Source organism: Artemia franciscana, chromosome 12 (assembly GCF_032884065.1).
Source record: "Artemia franciscana chromosome 12, ASM3288406v1, whole genome shotgun sequence".
Classification (NCBI taxonomy): domain Eukaryota; kingdom Metazoa; phylum Arthropoda; class Branchiopoda; order Anostraca; family Artemiidae; genus Artemia; species Artemia franciscana.
In genome coordinates, this window is record NC_088874.1 from 30,292,328 (window position 1) to 30,309,336 (window position 17,009).

Consider the following 17,009-nt stretch of genomic DNA (forward strand, 5'->3'; position numbering starts at 1 on the left):
TAGAATCTTTAAAGCTCAAAACGGTTGGACAAGTAAATGTATCCTAGCTTTATGCAAATCTCTTGAAATAGCTTAATAGGCTTTCTTATTTGACATATTTCAGCTGAAATAAATTATGAATTCATGCAGGAAATCGATACTTTTATGGAAGAAAAAAAAATGAAAGAATTAAACAGTGGAAGTTCTCAGAGATTTTTTGGATATATATTTTTTTTTCATTCTGCTCGAACTATCATCTTGTTTGAATTGGAGGACAATTTCTTAAAAGTGCAAGAATAGATAATAACGAAAGGATAAAAAAGGTTCTGGTAGCGTAGGAAAAACCAAGTGTTTTTTTAGTAGTGACACGAAAATCAATCCAATCAATTTTATATCACCACCGTTACAAATTAATCTTTGAATTTCAATAGGATGCCAAATAATAAACTTGGGGTGCAAAAAGGCTACTCAATTTGAACTAAAAATGCAATTGGATCTTAGAATATGCGCCAAAAGAATCCTTCCCTAAGAATTCGTAGAGCGTGTGGTTACATAGAATTGTACCGTTCAATGTTGCGTGTCATGGCACAGTGAGGCATTCGAAGGATGTACAACATTTAACAGATCCTGAATATCCAATTAACGCTTCTCTAGTCCTCCAAGCCTGCAACGTCTGGTCCTGACTTTGACTTTCTGGCGTGCAAAAAATTGTTTGATCCACAATCCCCTGCGCTTTACACTGCATAATGTACCCGGACTTAAAATTCCTTGTGACAGTTATTTAGAATTAAATACTTTTCCATAATATTTTGAAAAAAAACACTTCTATTATAATGCATGTTTCATAATTACTTAAATACGACGTTTCTCCTAGTCTTTTCTAAGAAACCTAGCTCTCATTCAGAGAAACCTGAAAGAATTCATCAAAGTGAAATACGAATCTCTAAGTAAGTCCTTACCTGACAAATTGACTGCTGCCCCTAGGCATTTATCCACAACCGAAGAATTACCAATTCCAGGTCATTCTAGTATTGCATAGTTTTTCAATATATTATTGATCAAACTTACATCAGAAGATATGACTCTGTATGGTCAGTTTGTGATTTTATATTATTATTAATAAAAATATATAAGAATTCTACCTTAGTAAACCTTGTTGGCCTTATTAATCATCATTGGCTGCAGTAACTCTGTAGAACTACTGACATAATTGAGTCAAACGAGTCAGCTAAACACAAGATAGATTTTTTCTGAATTTTTACCTAAGGAAAAATTGCTTTCCTAAGAAAAGTTGCTTTCTGATTTAAAGCCAAAACAGTATGCAGTTTTTTTTTTTCAATAGCCATACAATTTTTTTTCTCAACAATAGAAATTATTTCACTCTTTTTCGTTTCGTATAAATTATGAAAATATGAAATACCCCCTTGGTTTTAGCACTGCAATATACCAATTGCTTTTAATGCGGCTAAAAAAGATAGTATACAATAAATATATTAGTCAGAAAAAATATATTCCTTACCCAATAAAATAAAAGATTAGAAACTAACTAAACAGTCGTATCAAGGAAAACAGGTCTGTATATTCGAACTTTTGTTTTTGAGCAAGAGTTGCAAGGTTTTGGTTTTGGAATCCTTCCAAGAGCACATAACCGCCAGGCTGCTCGTCTAAATTCATCTCGGAATTTTTCTGAAAAGAAAATTTAGTAAGATTCAATATTTATTAAGTTCCTGTAACAGGAATGAAGAAAAAAAGTGAATTTTCCAATGACAAAATAACCTTTACTAAAACCAGAAACAAGCAGAAACAAAATCCTATATCTATTCAAGCTTAAACAGAAATTGCTAACAACTCTAAAGGTCAAAGTGTCACTTACGCTTTCTTATAATACTAATAAAAATAAGAGCTAAGAGCTCATATGGCACTTGTGACCAGGTCAGAAGAGCCAAGAGCTCATATGGTAAGGGCTCTAGTGAAATTCTAAGAATCAATAGAGTGGTTTAAAAGGAAAACCAGAAGCTTAATACCGGTCAGGATTTAAAATAAGATCTCTGAGTCACGAGGTTCTTCTAAATATCAAAATTCATTTAGATCCGATCACCCACTCGTGAGTTAAAAAACCTCAATTTTATAATTTTTCCTCTCCCTTCAGCCCCCCAGATGGTCAAATCGGGGAAAACGACTTTATCAAGTCAATTTGTGCAGGTCCCTGACACGCCTGCCAATTTTCATCGTCCTAGCACATCCAGAAGAACCAAACTCGCGAAAGCACTGAGCCCCAGCCCCTAACTCCCCCAAAGAGAGTGGCTCCAGTCCGGTTACGTCAATCATGTATCTACAACAGTTGCTTATTCTACCCACCAAGTTTCAAACCGATCTCCCCACAAAGCGTTTTCCAAGATTTCTGATTTCCCCCTCCAGCTCCCCCCAGCGTAAACAGATCTAGTCGGGATTTGAAATAAGTGCTCTGAGACATGAGTTTTTTCTAAATATCAAATTTCATTAAGATACGGTCACCCGGTCTTAAGTTGCAAATACGTCAATTTTTCAAAATTTTCCAAATTAACAACCCCCAGCTCCCCCAAAGAGAGCAGATTCAGTCTCACTCTGGTTATACCAATCGCGTATCTAGGACTTGTGCTTATTCCTCCCACAAAATTTCATCCCGATCTCTCCACTCTAAGAGTTTTCCAAGATTTCTGTTTCCCCCTTCCAACCCTCTGAGCATCTGAGACATAAGACCTTTCTATATACCAAGTTTCATTAAGATCCAATCACCTTTTCGTAGGATACAGATGCCTCAATTTTCACATTTTACAGGATTTCCAGTTTCCCCTTCCACCCCCCCCCCCAATGTCAGCAGATCTTGTTGGGATTTAAAATAAGAGCTCTAAAACACAAGATCCTTCTAAATATCAAATTTCATTAAGATCTGATCCTCCGTTCGTAAGTTAGAAATACCTAAATTTTTCTAATTTTTCCGAATTACCCCCCCCCCCCCCAACTCCACCAAAGAGAGAGGATCCGGTCCGGTTATGTCAGTCACGTATCTTGGACTTGGGCTTATTCTTCCCACCAAGTTCCATCCTGATCTCTCCGCTTTAAGCGTTTTCAAAGATTTCCCATTCCTCCCTCCCCCCATCAACACTGGATCCAGTTGGAATTTAAAATAAGATATCTAAGTCCTTCTAAATATAAAATTTCATTAAGACATCATCACTCCTTCGTAAGTTAAAAATACCTCATTTTTTCTAATTTTTCAGAATAACCCTAGCCCCCCCAACTCCCCCAAAAAGAGCCGATCCGTTCCGGTTATATCAATCACGTATCTAGAACTTGTGCTTATTTTTTCCACCAAGTTTCATCCCGATCCCTCCACTCTAAGCGTTTTCCAAGATTTTAGCTCTTCCCCAACTCCACCCAATGTCATCGGATTCGGTCGGGATTAAAATAAAAGCTCTGAGACACGATATCCTTCCAAACTTCAAATTTCATTAAGATCCGATCACTCCTTCGTAAGTTAAAAATACCTCATTTTTTCTAATTTTTCAGAATTAACCCTTCCCCTTTCAAACCCCCAAACAGAGCAGATCTGTTCCGGTTATGTCAATAATGTATCTAAGACTTCTGCTTATTTTCCCACCAAGTTTCATCCCGATCCCTCCTCTCTAAGCGTTTTCCAAGATTTTAGTTTCCCCCCTCCAATTCTCTCTATGTCATCGGATGTGTTCGAGATTTAAAATAAGAGCTCTGAGACTCAATATCATTCCAAATATCGAAACCATGTCCCATCACCTTTGCTATCACCCGTCACCTTTGCTATCACCCCTCATCCCATCACCCGTTCGTAAGTTAAAAATACTTCATTTTTTCTATTTTTCCGAATTAACCGGCCCCCACTCCCCCCAGATGGTCAAATCCGGAAAATGACTATTTATAATTTAATATGGTCCAGTCCCTAATACGCCTGCCAAATTTCATCGTCCTAGCTTACCTGGAAGTTCCTAAATTAGGAAAACCGGGATGGACAGACAGACAGACCGACAGACCGACAGAATTTCGACAGACCGACAGCGATCGCTATATGTCACTTGGTTAATATCAAGTGCCATAACAGATGTTTTTATTTCCATTACTGAATATAATTTTACATTATAGAGTCAGTCTACTTTCATTAGTTCTTTTCTGTGAACCTGGTTAATATAGTAGATTTTTCTTCTCCTTTGGTTGGTGTTGTCGATAATTTTTTGACATGTAAAACGACACTATTCAAAAGAAAAATCGTGTTTTCTATAAAATGTGTTTTCTATCCTTCATCCGCAGAACGTGTCATAGTTTTCTCAACCTATCTCTTATTGTAGCCCTAGAAAGCGGGTTGGAACCACACTTTTCGTACAGCCTACTGTTTGAAATATGGCCAGTCAGCTGGGTACCCAAAACAATCTGTTGACAATTTCTTTGGAGAACATCTAGCAAATGTCCGTCCGTTATTTGCAGCGCCCTTGCTTCAGAACCATCTTTGACCACTGTCATCACTGTATCTTCTAATATTCTAACTATGGTTCGCAGACTCATCTTCTAATGCTTCGAAACTTTTTCAGCTGTGAAAAAATACACTGAGCACTGGCTATTCTACTTTTAACATCGTCACTGCTCCCATCATCTTTACTAATAATTAAATAAAAACAAACTAATTTTTTTAGCTGAAAGTAAGGAGCAGCATTAAAACTTAAAACGAACAGAAATTACTCCGTATATGAAATGGGTTGTCCCCTCCGCAATCCCTCGCTCTTTGCGCAAAAGTTTTAATTGTTTTAAAAAGTAGAATTGTGGCAAAGAGTCAAACTTTAGCGTAAAGAGCGAGGGATTGCGGAGGGGACAACCCATTTCATATACGGAGTAATTTCTGTTCGTTTTAAGTTTTAATGTTGCTCCTTACTTTCAGCTAAAAAAAATTAGTTTTTTTTTATTTAATTTCTGAACGTTTTTGAATTAATGCATGTTTTGTTTTGGCTCTCCACACATAAATTATTAAAATGAAATTTGTATATTAATTCTTTTTTTGGCTAAATGGCTTTCTCTTAGTTTTGATCAGACGATTTTGAGAAATAAGGGTGGAGAAGGAGGTCTAGTTGCCCTCCAATTTTTCGGTTACTTAAAAAGGCAACTAGAACTTTTAATTTTTAACGAACGTTTTTATTAGTAAAAAATATACGTAACTTAAGAATTAACAAACTTTTCTAATCTTATATTTTTATTATGTATACGAGGGGGTTTGTACCCTCGTTAATACCTCGCTCTTTACACTAAATCGTAAGTTTTGTCCCAATTCTTTAAGAATGACCCCTGAATCAGAAAGGCCGTAGAATAAATAGTTGAAATTACTAAAAATACTTTAGCATAAAGAGCGAGGTATATATCTCCTCCTAAATACCTCGCTCTTTATGCTAAAGTATTTTTAGAACCCCTCATATGCGTAATAATCTCTGTTCGTTTTAAGTTTAAATGCTACTCCTTCCTTTCATTTGAAAAAACGTTTTCATGTTTATTTTTCATTGTTTTCTTATAGTAATGCTAGAAAATCCTGCGCCCTTTTCATTGAATTTTTTTCCCTCCATGACAGATTCCTCAAAGGAAAGATCCTCCAACATAGCCCCCTCCCCTCAGCCCCACCCCCAAACAAAATAAAATCCCCCTGAAAACGTCTGTACACTTTCCAATAACCATTACTATATGTAAAAACTGGTCAAAGTTTGTAACTTGCAGCCCCTCCCCCAGGGATTGTGGGGGAGTAAGTCATCCCCAAAGACATAGTTATTATGGTTTTTGAATATGCTGAACAAAATGGCTATCTCAAAATTTTGATCCGTTGACTTTGGGAAAAAATGAGCGTGGGAGGAGGCCTAGATGCCCTCCAATTTTTTGGTCACATAAAAAGGGCACTAGAACTTTTCATTTCTGTTAGAATGAGCCCTCTTGCGACATTCTAGGACCACTTGGTCGATACGATGACCCCTGGGAAAAAAAAACAAACAAATAAACACGCACCCGTGATTTGTCTTCTGTCAAAAAATACAAAATTACACATTTTTGTGGATAGAAGCTTGAAACTTCTACAGTAGGGTTTTCTGATACGCTGAATCTGATGGTGTCATTTTCGTTAAGATTCTACGACGTTTAGGGGGTGTTTCCCCCTATTTTCTTAAATAAGGCAAATTTTCTCAGGCTCGTAACTTTTGACGGGTAAGACTAAACCTTATGAAACTTATATATTTAAAATCAGCATTAAAATGCGATTCTTTTGACGCAGCTATTGATATCAAAATTGATTTTTTAAAGTTTTGGTTACTATTGAGCTGGGTCGCTCCTTACTACAGTTCGTTACCACGAACTGTTTGATAGTACCAAGGTAAGTAGAGCTGTCCAATTAATCAATATTTTCGTTATCAAACCTCACCTTTTCAACTTCACTTATTCCTAGTTTTACTGACTTATTTTTCTTAAAGTTAATTTTAAACCTATTCTAGCACCCTGACGTCGCAAAACCTCTATAAGCTCATTCATTTTGCTTACTTTTTTTTATCTAGGTTGCTTAAACCATCAGCCTAATGTAAGCACAGGCAAGTACAGGCAATCTTCTCCTTTAGAATTCTTGTTCTCCCATTCCTTTTTCTGTGCTCCTTCAGACAAAGTCCATCGAAATGATCCATGTAAAAGGGGATAGAACAGAGCCCTACTTAAATCCTGATTTGGCACGAAACAGCTGCAAACCTCATTTCCTACCTTAACCCTAGCAGTGTTATTATTTTATATAAAATTTCACTTTTATGTTATTGTCTGGTATACCAAACAAGGATATCACCATCACTAAAGCTCTTCTATCTACAGAATCAAACACTTGCTCATAATCTTTAAAATTGTGGACCAACTGTGTTTGATAACTCAGTTACTTCTCAATTATTATTCTAAGGGTGAAAATTTCGTCCACACACCCTCTACCCTTCCTAAAAGCACACTGTTCTTCTCTTAGAACCCTGGCTACGTCATCTCTAAGTCCGAAAAGTCTCATATTAATAATTAATTTGCTACTGAAATTTGCCTTTCTCCCCCTAGAGTAGCGATTCATATCTGTAATAGTTTTTATTTCTGTTTATTTTGTAAATAAAAGTAAAAAATTCAACCTAGAGAGACCAGGCTAATGCCCCTATAAGTACCTCACTCACTCTTATCACCTTTCTTGTACATTGGTTTAATTAATGTTTCTTAAAATCACTAGTTACTTCCCCTTTTTAATAAGTCATATTCATAATCTTCAGTATCTTATTTCTAACCTTAGAACCCCAGACTCATGTACCACACTATTAACATCTCTTTTCTTATTTCTTAAAAACCTTTTACTGCTATCGCTAATGTTTCCTCACAAAGCAAATTTTTTTTTACATCCAAAGGATCATTAACTTTTTCATTTCCTCCATATTATTTCCTGCAACTCTCTTCCAGTTCAACACATTCTCAAAATCTTCTCTCCATCCTTCTTTAACTCTCTCCTTATAACTAATTGTGGTCTTTAACTGGGACAAGTCTGGATTGACTACTCTCTCTCAATTTATTGCTATGCCAGTACAATATTTTACTATTTTGCTTTATAGCTGCATCTTCCAGATCCTTGACAGTTTTATCCATGGCCTCCCCTTCACATTTCCTTTGTCTATATTTTATTGCTTTCTCTACTTTCTTTTCATTCCTCTTATTTTCATATGATTCATCAGATAATTTGTGTACAAGCCTCTTTTCCTCAATTTTAAACATAAAGCTTTTTTTACTAATATTTATAGCTGCGTTTCTAACTTTCTTCCCAAAGAAGCCATCAGCAACTTCAGAAATTATTTTCCTAAAAGAATTGTACCCATCTTCATCATTGTCAAATTTTAAACCCTCCCAATTAGTATCTTCTGGAAAGATCCTCGGAAAATTCTTATACATTTTTATTCTAACTGCTCTTAGTGTTTTTGGGTTTAAGTTATCGTAGTGAGGTAAAATCAAGTTCGATATTGGGACTGTGGAGGTAATTTCAATCCAGAAGAGGGAACCTTTTACACATTTCAAAGATTTTGAACAAAACAGATATTTTAAAATTTGATTCGGTATCATAAGGGTTTGAAGAGGATCAGATAGCAGAAAAGGAACCGAGAGGGAAACTAAATGCCTTCCAGTAGCTTTTGGTTCTTGAAAAGGCACAGAAATTTTCAACTTTCAATCACATGATCCCCTTCCCCAGTATCTAAAATATCACGTTCCATTTGAAATGAGTGGGAAAAAAGTTTTGGCATGTTTTTGGGCCTTTTCGGGCTGCATTTTCAGGGGAAGAAATTTTTTTTTGCATGAGAGTTTCTTAGACCAAGGTTTCATATAATTTTCCGACCAATTGGATTCAGTGCTGTTTTGAGCCTCCAAGACTGTTCAAGACACATGTAGTTTTCAGTAAAAGGCCAATGACACAGTAGGTTTTACACCCCCCCCCCCACCAGGACAACCCTGAGAATGTCTTCATGCTTTGCAATAGCCTATACGATATGTGATGAATCGGCAAAGTTCACAACTTGCAGCCCTTCTCCCACCGAAGTTGGGATTAAGTCATCTTGAAAGACATAGTAATTAGAATTTTCGACTAAGCTAAACAAAATAGCTATCTCAAATTTGGATCGGGTGACTTCGATAAAAATGAGCGTTTGAGGGGGTCTAGTTGCCCTCTAATTGTTTTGGTCACCTAATTGGGCAAAATAACTTTTAATTTCCGTTCGAAAGTACCCTCTTGCAATATTCTAGGACCACTGTATCGATACGATCACCCCTGGAAAAAACAAGAACAAATAAACACGCATCCGTGGTCTTCCTTCTTGTAAAAAAAAAATATAAAATTCTACTTTTTTGCAGATACGAGCTTGAAACTTCTACAGTAAGGTTTTCTGATACATTGAATCTGATAACATAATTTTCATTAAGATTATGTGACTTCTAGGGGGTGTTTCCCCTTTTTTTCGAAAATAAGGCAAACTTGCTTGGGCTCATCACTCTTGATTGGCAACACTAAACTGGATGAAACTTATATATTTGAAATAAAGATAAAAATAAGATTCTTTTGATGTATTTTTTGGTATCGAAATTCCGTTTTTTAGAGTTTTGGTCACAATTGAGCCAGGTAGCTCCTTACTTACAGTTTGTCACCACAAACTGTTTGATGTAAGATTGAAAATTGCTACTGCTACTATTGCTACTACCACTAGTACTACTACTAAAACTCACCACAGCACAAATCCACCTCGGGCCAGCATAGCTACGCACGCTCCGTCTCCATCGCAATCTATTCAAAGCTTCCCTCATTACACCCTCCCTGGAAGTTCGCATTTCTTTTAAATCTGTCTTTATGACATCTTCCCACCCAAGATGAGGATGACCTGCTTTCCTTTTGGCCCAAGACGGTTGGCTGAAAAGGACATTTTCCGGCAATCTATCATCCTTCATCCGCAGAACCTACCCTGGCTGAAAAGTTCAAATTTTCTTATCATTATAGCCCTAGAAAGCGGATTAAACCACATTTCAGCAGTCTGTCATCCTTCATCCCCCTTTTCCAAAATCATATTCATAATCTTAAGAAACTTGTTTCTAACCTCATAACCACCATATTTGAGTATTTTTCTATTACCACAATATCAGCACATGGGGCTTATTTTTTTTATCCTGTTAGTACTGTCAGTAATTCGTTCTATCAATATCAATCTTCCTTCAGATCCAAGGGGTCAAAACCTTTTCATTTTCCTATATAATTTTCCTGTAACTCTATCCCGGTTTAGTAGCTGATTGTGATGAACTATTAGTTTACTATTTGGTTTTGAATTAAACATCTTTCTTCTTAAATACTTCTATGGTAAGTTTATGCTGATATTTTGTCAGGTCTTGGCTATTAAACTGTCACTGAATTTGAATTTATGTTGCACAGTTTACTTTTGGCTTCAATGTAGCTCAATGATAGATGCTTTTGAAATAAACCTGGCATGACTAAAAGTTTCCTAAATAGACCAGCCCCCTGACGACAAGCTTAAAGGGTTTAAATTTATTGTCTTAACATTTTAAGTAAAATGTAATCGATTATTTTGAACTATTCCCCCTATTAAATTTCTAAATATTTGATTAAAACACTTCATACTTACAAAATACATAAGTTCAACAATGAATTTTGAAAAAAACGTTCCAGCCTGATGTTTCAATTTTTCTTTACAAAGTTTGGCTGATAGTAAATAGCACGTGTAGCTATTACATCGTTGTTGAATATCATGAACCGTCAGCACCAGGTAAAATAATGATAATAGTAAATTGGCAATATCATATCAGAAAATGGCTTTTTCATTTAGGGTGTCACTTTCACTAATTTACAGCACAAAGCGCCTGGAAGGATCAGACATCAACAAAAATTTAGTTCCTTCTCTCGTCTGCTTTTCCACAACTGGCCTAAATCTGAGATCAGCTTGGTCAATCAAACATTCCCTGAAAACTTGATTTCGATCCCCTAAGCCACGTCTTAAACGCTATTTCGATAACCTAGACGCATAAGGGACCTTTAATTTGCTGCCGTCTCCTCCTTCTTGTCATAATTTAAGATACACCTGGCCTGTTGATCTTGAAAATTCAAACTAATCCTCCGAGCCGTACCCGAAAACTTGTTAATGCACTAGTTAGTTAAGATGATTTGGTGATTTTCCATTACCTGTCTACTTATCTCAAAATTTGTTCCAAGTACAAAAAGTACAAAAAATATAGATGGATAGGAGATCAAACACTTCACCCACCCCCCACATTAGCCCTATCCCAAGTAAAAATTTCAATTTCTAAATTCTTCCAAAACTCCCTGAAAATTGTTATTCAATCCCAAAAGCTATTCTCTTGATATTGCAGACAGGTTATTTTGATAACTATGGCATACAGGTGTCATCTGATTTAATTTGCTAACTCGATGTGTAAACATTTTAAGTTCCACAAGTGATTAGAATGCAATAAGAATTAAATGTTCCAAAGACAAACAAAATTTTCCGTCCATCATCCTTAGATGCAATATATTAAGAACCAGGAGACGTTTATTTTGTTTTTAGTTATACTCTTCCCATTAAGCCAAAGTCTGAGGTCCATTTTATCCCCCAAACACTTCAGGTTTTAACTTGATCATGCAAATTCTTTTTGACGTAATTGATATATGCTATTTTATTTTATATTTTTTGGCACTTGGCTGTTCATTTTTTGGGTCTTGAAGAATTTTTTGGGGGGGTTTTAACAACTTTTAACAACCCACACATTAGCCCTATCCCAAGTAAAAATTTCTATCTCTAAGCTTTTCCGAAAATTCCTGAAAATTGTAATTCAATCCCAAAAGCTATTCTCTTGATATTGCAGACAGGCTATTTTGATAACTATGGCACACAAGTGCTGTCTGATTTAATTTGCTAACTCGATGTGTAAACATTTTAAGTTCCACAAGTGATAAGAATGCAATAAGAATTAGATGTTCCAAAGACAAAAAAATCATCCGTCCATCATCCTTAACCAGGAGCCGTTTATTTGTTTTTAGTTATACTCTTCTCATCAAGCCAAAGTCTGAGGTCCATTTTATCCCCCAAACACTTCAGGTTTTAACTTGATCATGCAAATTCCTTTTGACGTAATTGATATATGCTATTTTATCTTATATTTTTTGGCACTTAGCTGCTCAATTTTCAGATCTTGAAGAATTTTTTGGGGGGGTTTTAACAATAGTTCATTCTACACAGAATACACAGAATGAACACTCAAAGAAAAATATTGCCCGGTTCAGATTAAACTCTATGCAAAAATAGTTCTAGCGAAATTTAATGAGATATTATCTTCGTAATAAGGATTCCCTTAGGTTCATCATTAAAAATTAAGTATTGTGTTTAACAAGAAATTTTAACGTAAAGAAAATACTAAATTACATCAGGCTCCTAAGAATACATTATATCAGGCTTAAAATCAAATTTTACGAAAGGTTTCCAAGCAAATATTTTATCATGATTCAGAAAAAACAATACAAAACCAAAACTTATAATGATTCCACGGGAGGATGAACACGTCAAAAAGTGAAATTTATATCTCTTTTTTATTCTGTATTGCTATTATACTCCTGTTGAACTCTTCTTTTCTTCGTATTTTATCTTGTGACGTTAACAGATTAGAAGCAGCAGTTCATTTTGGATCTTCGTTTTTCATCGCTAATGAAAAGAGATTTGCAGGTTTTTCAGGGATAAAAGAAATATTGGCGGTCTGTTTGAGTAGATTTTATTAGGCTCAGCTTGTTAAAGATATACTTTACATACCGTCAGCATTTTAGAATGGATATCTGCGGGGAAAATTTCCGTTTGGGGCAGGGGATTTGTGGAAAAAAAGTTCCTTGGAGGGGGGATTTCCAGAAAGGTTTTATTAATGGTCCGAAATTAAAAAAAAAATCAGATGAAAGTAGCCTAAGGAGAACTGTCTAGGCGGAAGTGTCCGCAGGACATTTTCTGGGGAAATTTTGAGCAAGGATTGAATTCATCCGGGGGATGATTTTAAGCGGGGACAGCTTTCCACGGAGGGATTTCTCAAGGAGGGGATATTTTCCATTGGAAGGAGAAGGCGGATTTCCCAACACTATTTGAAACAATCAGAAATTAAATTAGAAAAAATTTGGATGTTTCAACTGAAAGTACGGAGATACATGAAAACTTTAACGACCAAAAATCATTCCATACTTAAAGGGAGCTACCCCCTTCTCAATACCTCGTTGTCTGCGTTAAAGTTCGACTTTTTGTCCCACTTCTTTAAGAACGACTCCTGAAACACAAGGGTCGTTTGATTTGGATAAGAAGCTCTTTTATTGTACTAAAAAGTACTAAAATACAGTAACTTTTTTTTAAGGAAGGGCGATGTTGCCTTGGTGTTTTCCAACTACTTTCGGTTTAACATATAAGATGAGAGGTTTAGACACTCTATTTATAAGGAGAGGTTTTATGTATTGGATAACTAAAGCTTCAAAATTTCGCCGTAATTTCCAAATTTTACCTTTTTTCAATAGAACAATGTTTTCCTAACACTGATGGGTTCATTTTATGAAGCCTGGCTAATGAATAACCGTTGATTTACAAAACTGAAGATTTTTTCTAGAGACTCGTATTTCTCAAGATATTTTGTTATGCGGATTGTATCTTATCGGCAACTCTAAAGTAAATAAATATTATATTTTCAGAACAAGCAGAGAGCTTGTTCTAAAGGCTAAAGATAAATATGAAGCTAAAGTTCTGAAAGCTAAAGAAAATAAAGTAATATTTTCAGAGAAAGCAGAAGCTTAAATCTTTGGAATTCAGCCTGGGTTTATTTTCTTTAATCTTTCACCTAAGGAAATAATAAAAAAGAAAATAAATGTCCTTTCCTCTTATTATTAGGAATGTTAAAAAAAAGCTTTTGAGACATTCAAACTCTATGCACAATTAAAATTTCAAACACATTAAATCAAAATTTAAGGATAACTATTTTTTTTCAACATAGATTAAACATCCAGTAACAATGTATTTGGGGCTGACCCCCCTTCTAGAGCCCTCAGAGTAAGGGCTATAAGTTATACTATTTGTCCATATATTGACATAAGGTTTTAATGGAAGGGATGGTCGTGTAAAATTTACATTGAAAATCAGGTTAGAGATGCCCATTTTATTCAATATAATCCAAAGACCATGTAACAAGGTCTTTGGGGTACAAATAAACCCCTAGAGCCTGGGGACAAGGTTATAAATTACGTTAGATTACATTATGTACAGAGGGAAACTAGCCCCCTCCCCCATAAGCCCCAAAAGCCCTCTTTTTCCCAAACACATCTGAAACGCATCGGTACAAATATACCCCTAGAGCCTGGGGACAAGGTTATAAATTACGTTAAAGTATATTAGGTACAGAGGGAAACTAACCCCCTCCCCCACAAGCCTCAAAACCCCTCTTTTCCCCAAACGCATCTGATTGAAATTGTGAGATAATCGTTTTATTAAGATAGTAAAAAGAGCATATAACAATGCTTTCAGGGTTGACGAAACTCAACCCTAGAACCCATTTAAGTTGTGCCTGGGGGCATATAAGGTGTTCATGGAATGAGTGGTCTTATAAATTGCGGACTAGGTTCGTTTGATTGGAAAAATCAGAAGTTCTAGTGCATTTTTTAATGGTCAAAAGTAATTGGAAGGCATCCAGCCCCGCCACCTACGGTTATCGTTTCCCAAAACACATCAAATCAAAATCTCGAGACAGCTAATCTGTTCAAAATTGTTGAAGGCCCAGTAATTTTGTTAAATACCTTGTAGCTCTATGGCGATGTGGCTGCATGCTAGACCATCTGTTTATAGTTTACATACTTATGAGAGAGGTGAGCATGTTTTACCTTTACTTTCCAGAAAGACGAAGGGCACTCAGGTCAGCCCTCCCGAGAACGTTAAGGAGAGTTTTGAACTAAATCAGTACCTGTTATGTGCATAAAGGTTGTTAAAAGGGCGTAATACAGGTATGACTAATTATATTAATTTAGGACTTCCAGGAAATGATAAGCGAGATAATCAATAGACCAAAAAACAATATTTTCACTCTACCACTTCTGCTACAATAAACACCACTACTACTATTGCAACCAAACTACTACTGCCACTACTGAAACTAAAACTACGGCATCTGTAGCAAGTACCACCAAGGATAAAGATATTAAAATAAGCATCTGAGGGAATTGTGAGGGAAAAATTAAGCTAAATCAAAATATACTGTGTGTATACAGATTACTGGTAAGGGCGAATCAAAGATATTTTTGGAACGGCTTACCGTATCAAGAGGAAGTGTCTGGGACATAATGAATGAGACCTTAGGCTGACCAAAAAACAAGATGTACCTGCTACTGCTGCTACTAACGCTGCTGCTGATACTGTTACTACAATTTCTAACACAACACTATTACCGCTACTACTGTTCCTACCTCTACCAATACTACTATTACTAAATCAAAATACACTATGACCATGCAGATTGTAAGAGGGCAGATCTCAAGAATGGATTTGGGTACAAACTGGAACTTTTAGAGAATCAATCAATTGACAGAAAGGTAATATGCGCATGCCGCTACTAACACTACTTATCACTGCTACATTCACTAATACTACTACTACTACAACGACTACTCCTACTAAACTACTCCAACTACTGCTTCAATTGCAACACCTTGTAAGGGTGTCAAAAGGGGGTTAAAAGGGCACATCAGCACAATTTTTTGGAATAGCTTACCATATCAAGATGAAAAATCAAGGTTATCAAGAAGGGGATCTTCAACCGACCAAAAGGCAACATGTACATGCTACTACTGATATTAATACTGCTGCTATTGCTGTTACTACTACTAGTAATAGTAGGGTCGTATACTACTAATACAACACTAATACTGCTACTACTTCTTTTACTACCAATACAACTACTGTAATGCTAGCACTAAAGAGGCTAAGTCTCTGAAGGTGAAAATTAGGAGAAAATATCGAGGCAAATATGGTCTAAATCGAAAGACACTATGTGCATTCAGATTATCAAATGGGCGTATTTCAAGAATTTATTTGAGGATTAAACTGGAACTTTCAGAGGATGCTTATAGGGGAAGATCAATTGAACAAAAGGCATTACTTGCACGCTACTACTGATACTACTACCACTGCTATATATACTAGTTCTACTACTGTTATTCCTATCACTCCAACTACTAACTCTATTGCAACTACTTGTAAGGGTTATGAGCATTAAGAGGAAAATTTCAAAAAGTATGTGAACATAGGCCACATATTATCAAAAGGACATATCAGCAATATCGTAGCAATGGCTAATTTTATTATGTTGAAACTCCCAGAACTTGATGAGAGGGATGTATAATTGACCACAAGACAATATTTTAATACTGCTTCTACTACTAGTACTTGCACTATTACTATTAGTGCTTCTGCTAGCACTACTAATGCTAGTACTACTACTATTACAACTATGCATAAGGATGTGAGGGTGAAATTTTCTGGAATTTTCTAGGCAGGAAGGTAAACTGAATAACGACACGCCGTCTGTATGCAGGTTGTCAAAAGGGCATATCAATAAAACCTTAGGAACAGTTTTGCGTGTGAATTTGAAATTTACAGGGCTTGATGTGGGGGGTGTTGAACTAACCAAAAGGTAATGTTTACATCCAAATGCTACTGCTTCTATTCATATTACTACTAATGCTACTGCTGCTGTTATTACTATTGCTATTGCTATTACTGCTACTAAAGCTAAGGCTACTAACATTAATTCCACTGCTACTACTGTCACTACCGGTGCTACTGCTACTGCTGCTAATGCTAAGGGTATAAAGGCATAAATTTTGGGTAATATTGAAACTGCATTTACCTAAATTGAACTACACCCAAATAGGTTGTCAAAAGGACGCATCAATAATGCTTCAGGAAAGTTTGGTGGCATTAGGCTTGAATTTGAAGCTTAGTCAATTAAGTTGAAGGTTTCAATTAATGTTTAGACGGATGATGAACTAAATCAAAGTGAACTAAGAGCATGTAGATTGTCAAAAAGGTGACAAAGCAATATCTCAAGAACGGCTTACATTGTTTAAGTTAGGCTTCTCAGGTAAGTTTGCGGCGCATTTTGAAGTGTCCAGAAGACACTATTTTTATACTTTTAATACTACCTTCTACGGTTACTGCTAATTTCGCTAAGGGTATTAAGCTGGAACTTAAAGCGGTGCGTTTCGAAGGAGTTTCAATTAGAAGAAAAGACTATATGCATGCAGGTTTTCGAAAGGGCATATAAGCAATATCATAGGCAGTGCTGCTCTATCACAGCTAGTAGTGTCATTGAAACTTTGAAGAAGCTAACTTGATTGGAAATTAAAAGTTTTAACAACCTTTCTAAGAGTCAAAAGAGTTTAGAGGGCAAGC

General features: G+C 35.9%; 1 protein-coding gene across 2 annotated transcripts in view; it reads right to left on the minus strand.

Moving 5' to 3' along the window:
- Positions 1–1,470: 1,470 nt before the first annotated feature.
- Positions 1,471–17,009, minus strand: part of LOC136033974 (orexin/Hypocretin receptor type 1-like) — an 83,980-nt gene continuing 68,441 nt past the window's right edge. The window contains exon 5 of one of the 2 annotated variants that reach the window (XM_065715005.1): positions 1,471–1,665. In XM_065715005.1, the coding sequence (XP_065571077.1) occupies positions 1,526–1,665 (140 nt within the window). In that variant the 3' untranslated portion in view covers positions 1,471–1,525. Of the gene's footprint in view, positions 1,666–12,050; positions 12,252–17,009 lie in introns of those variants that run through there. The other variant, XM_065715006.1, reaches the window with a different exon arrangement.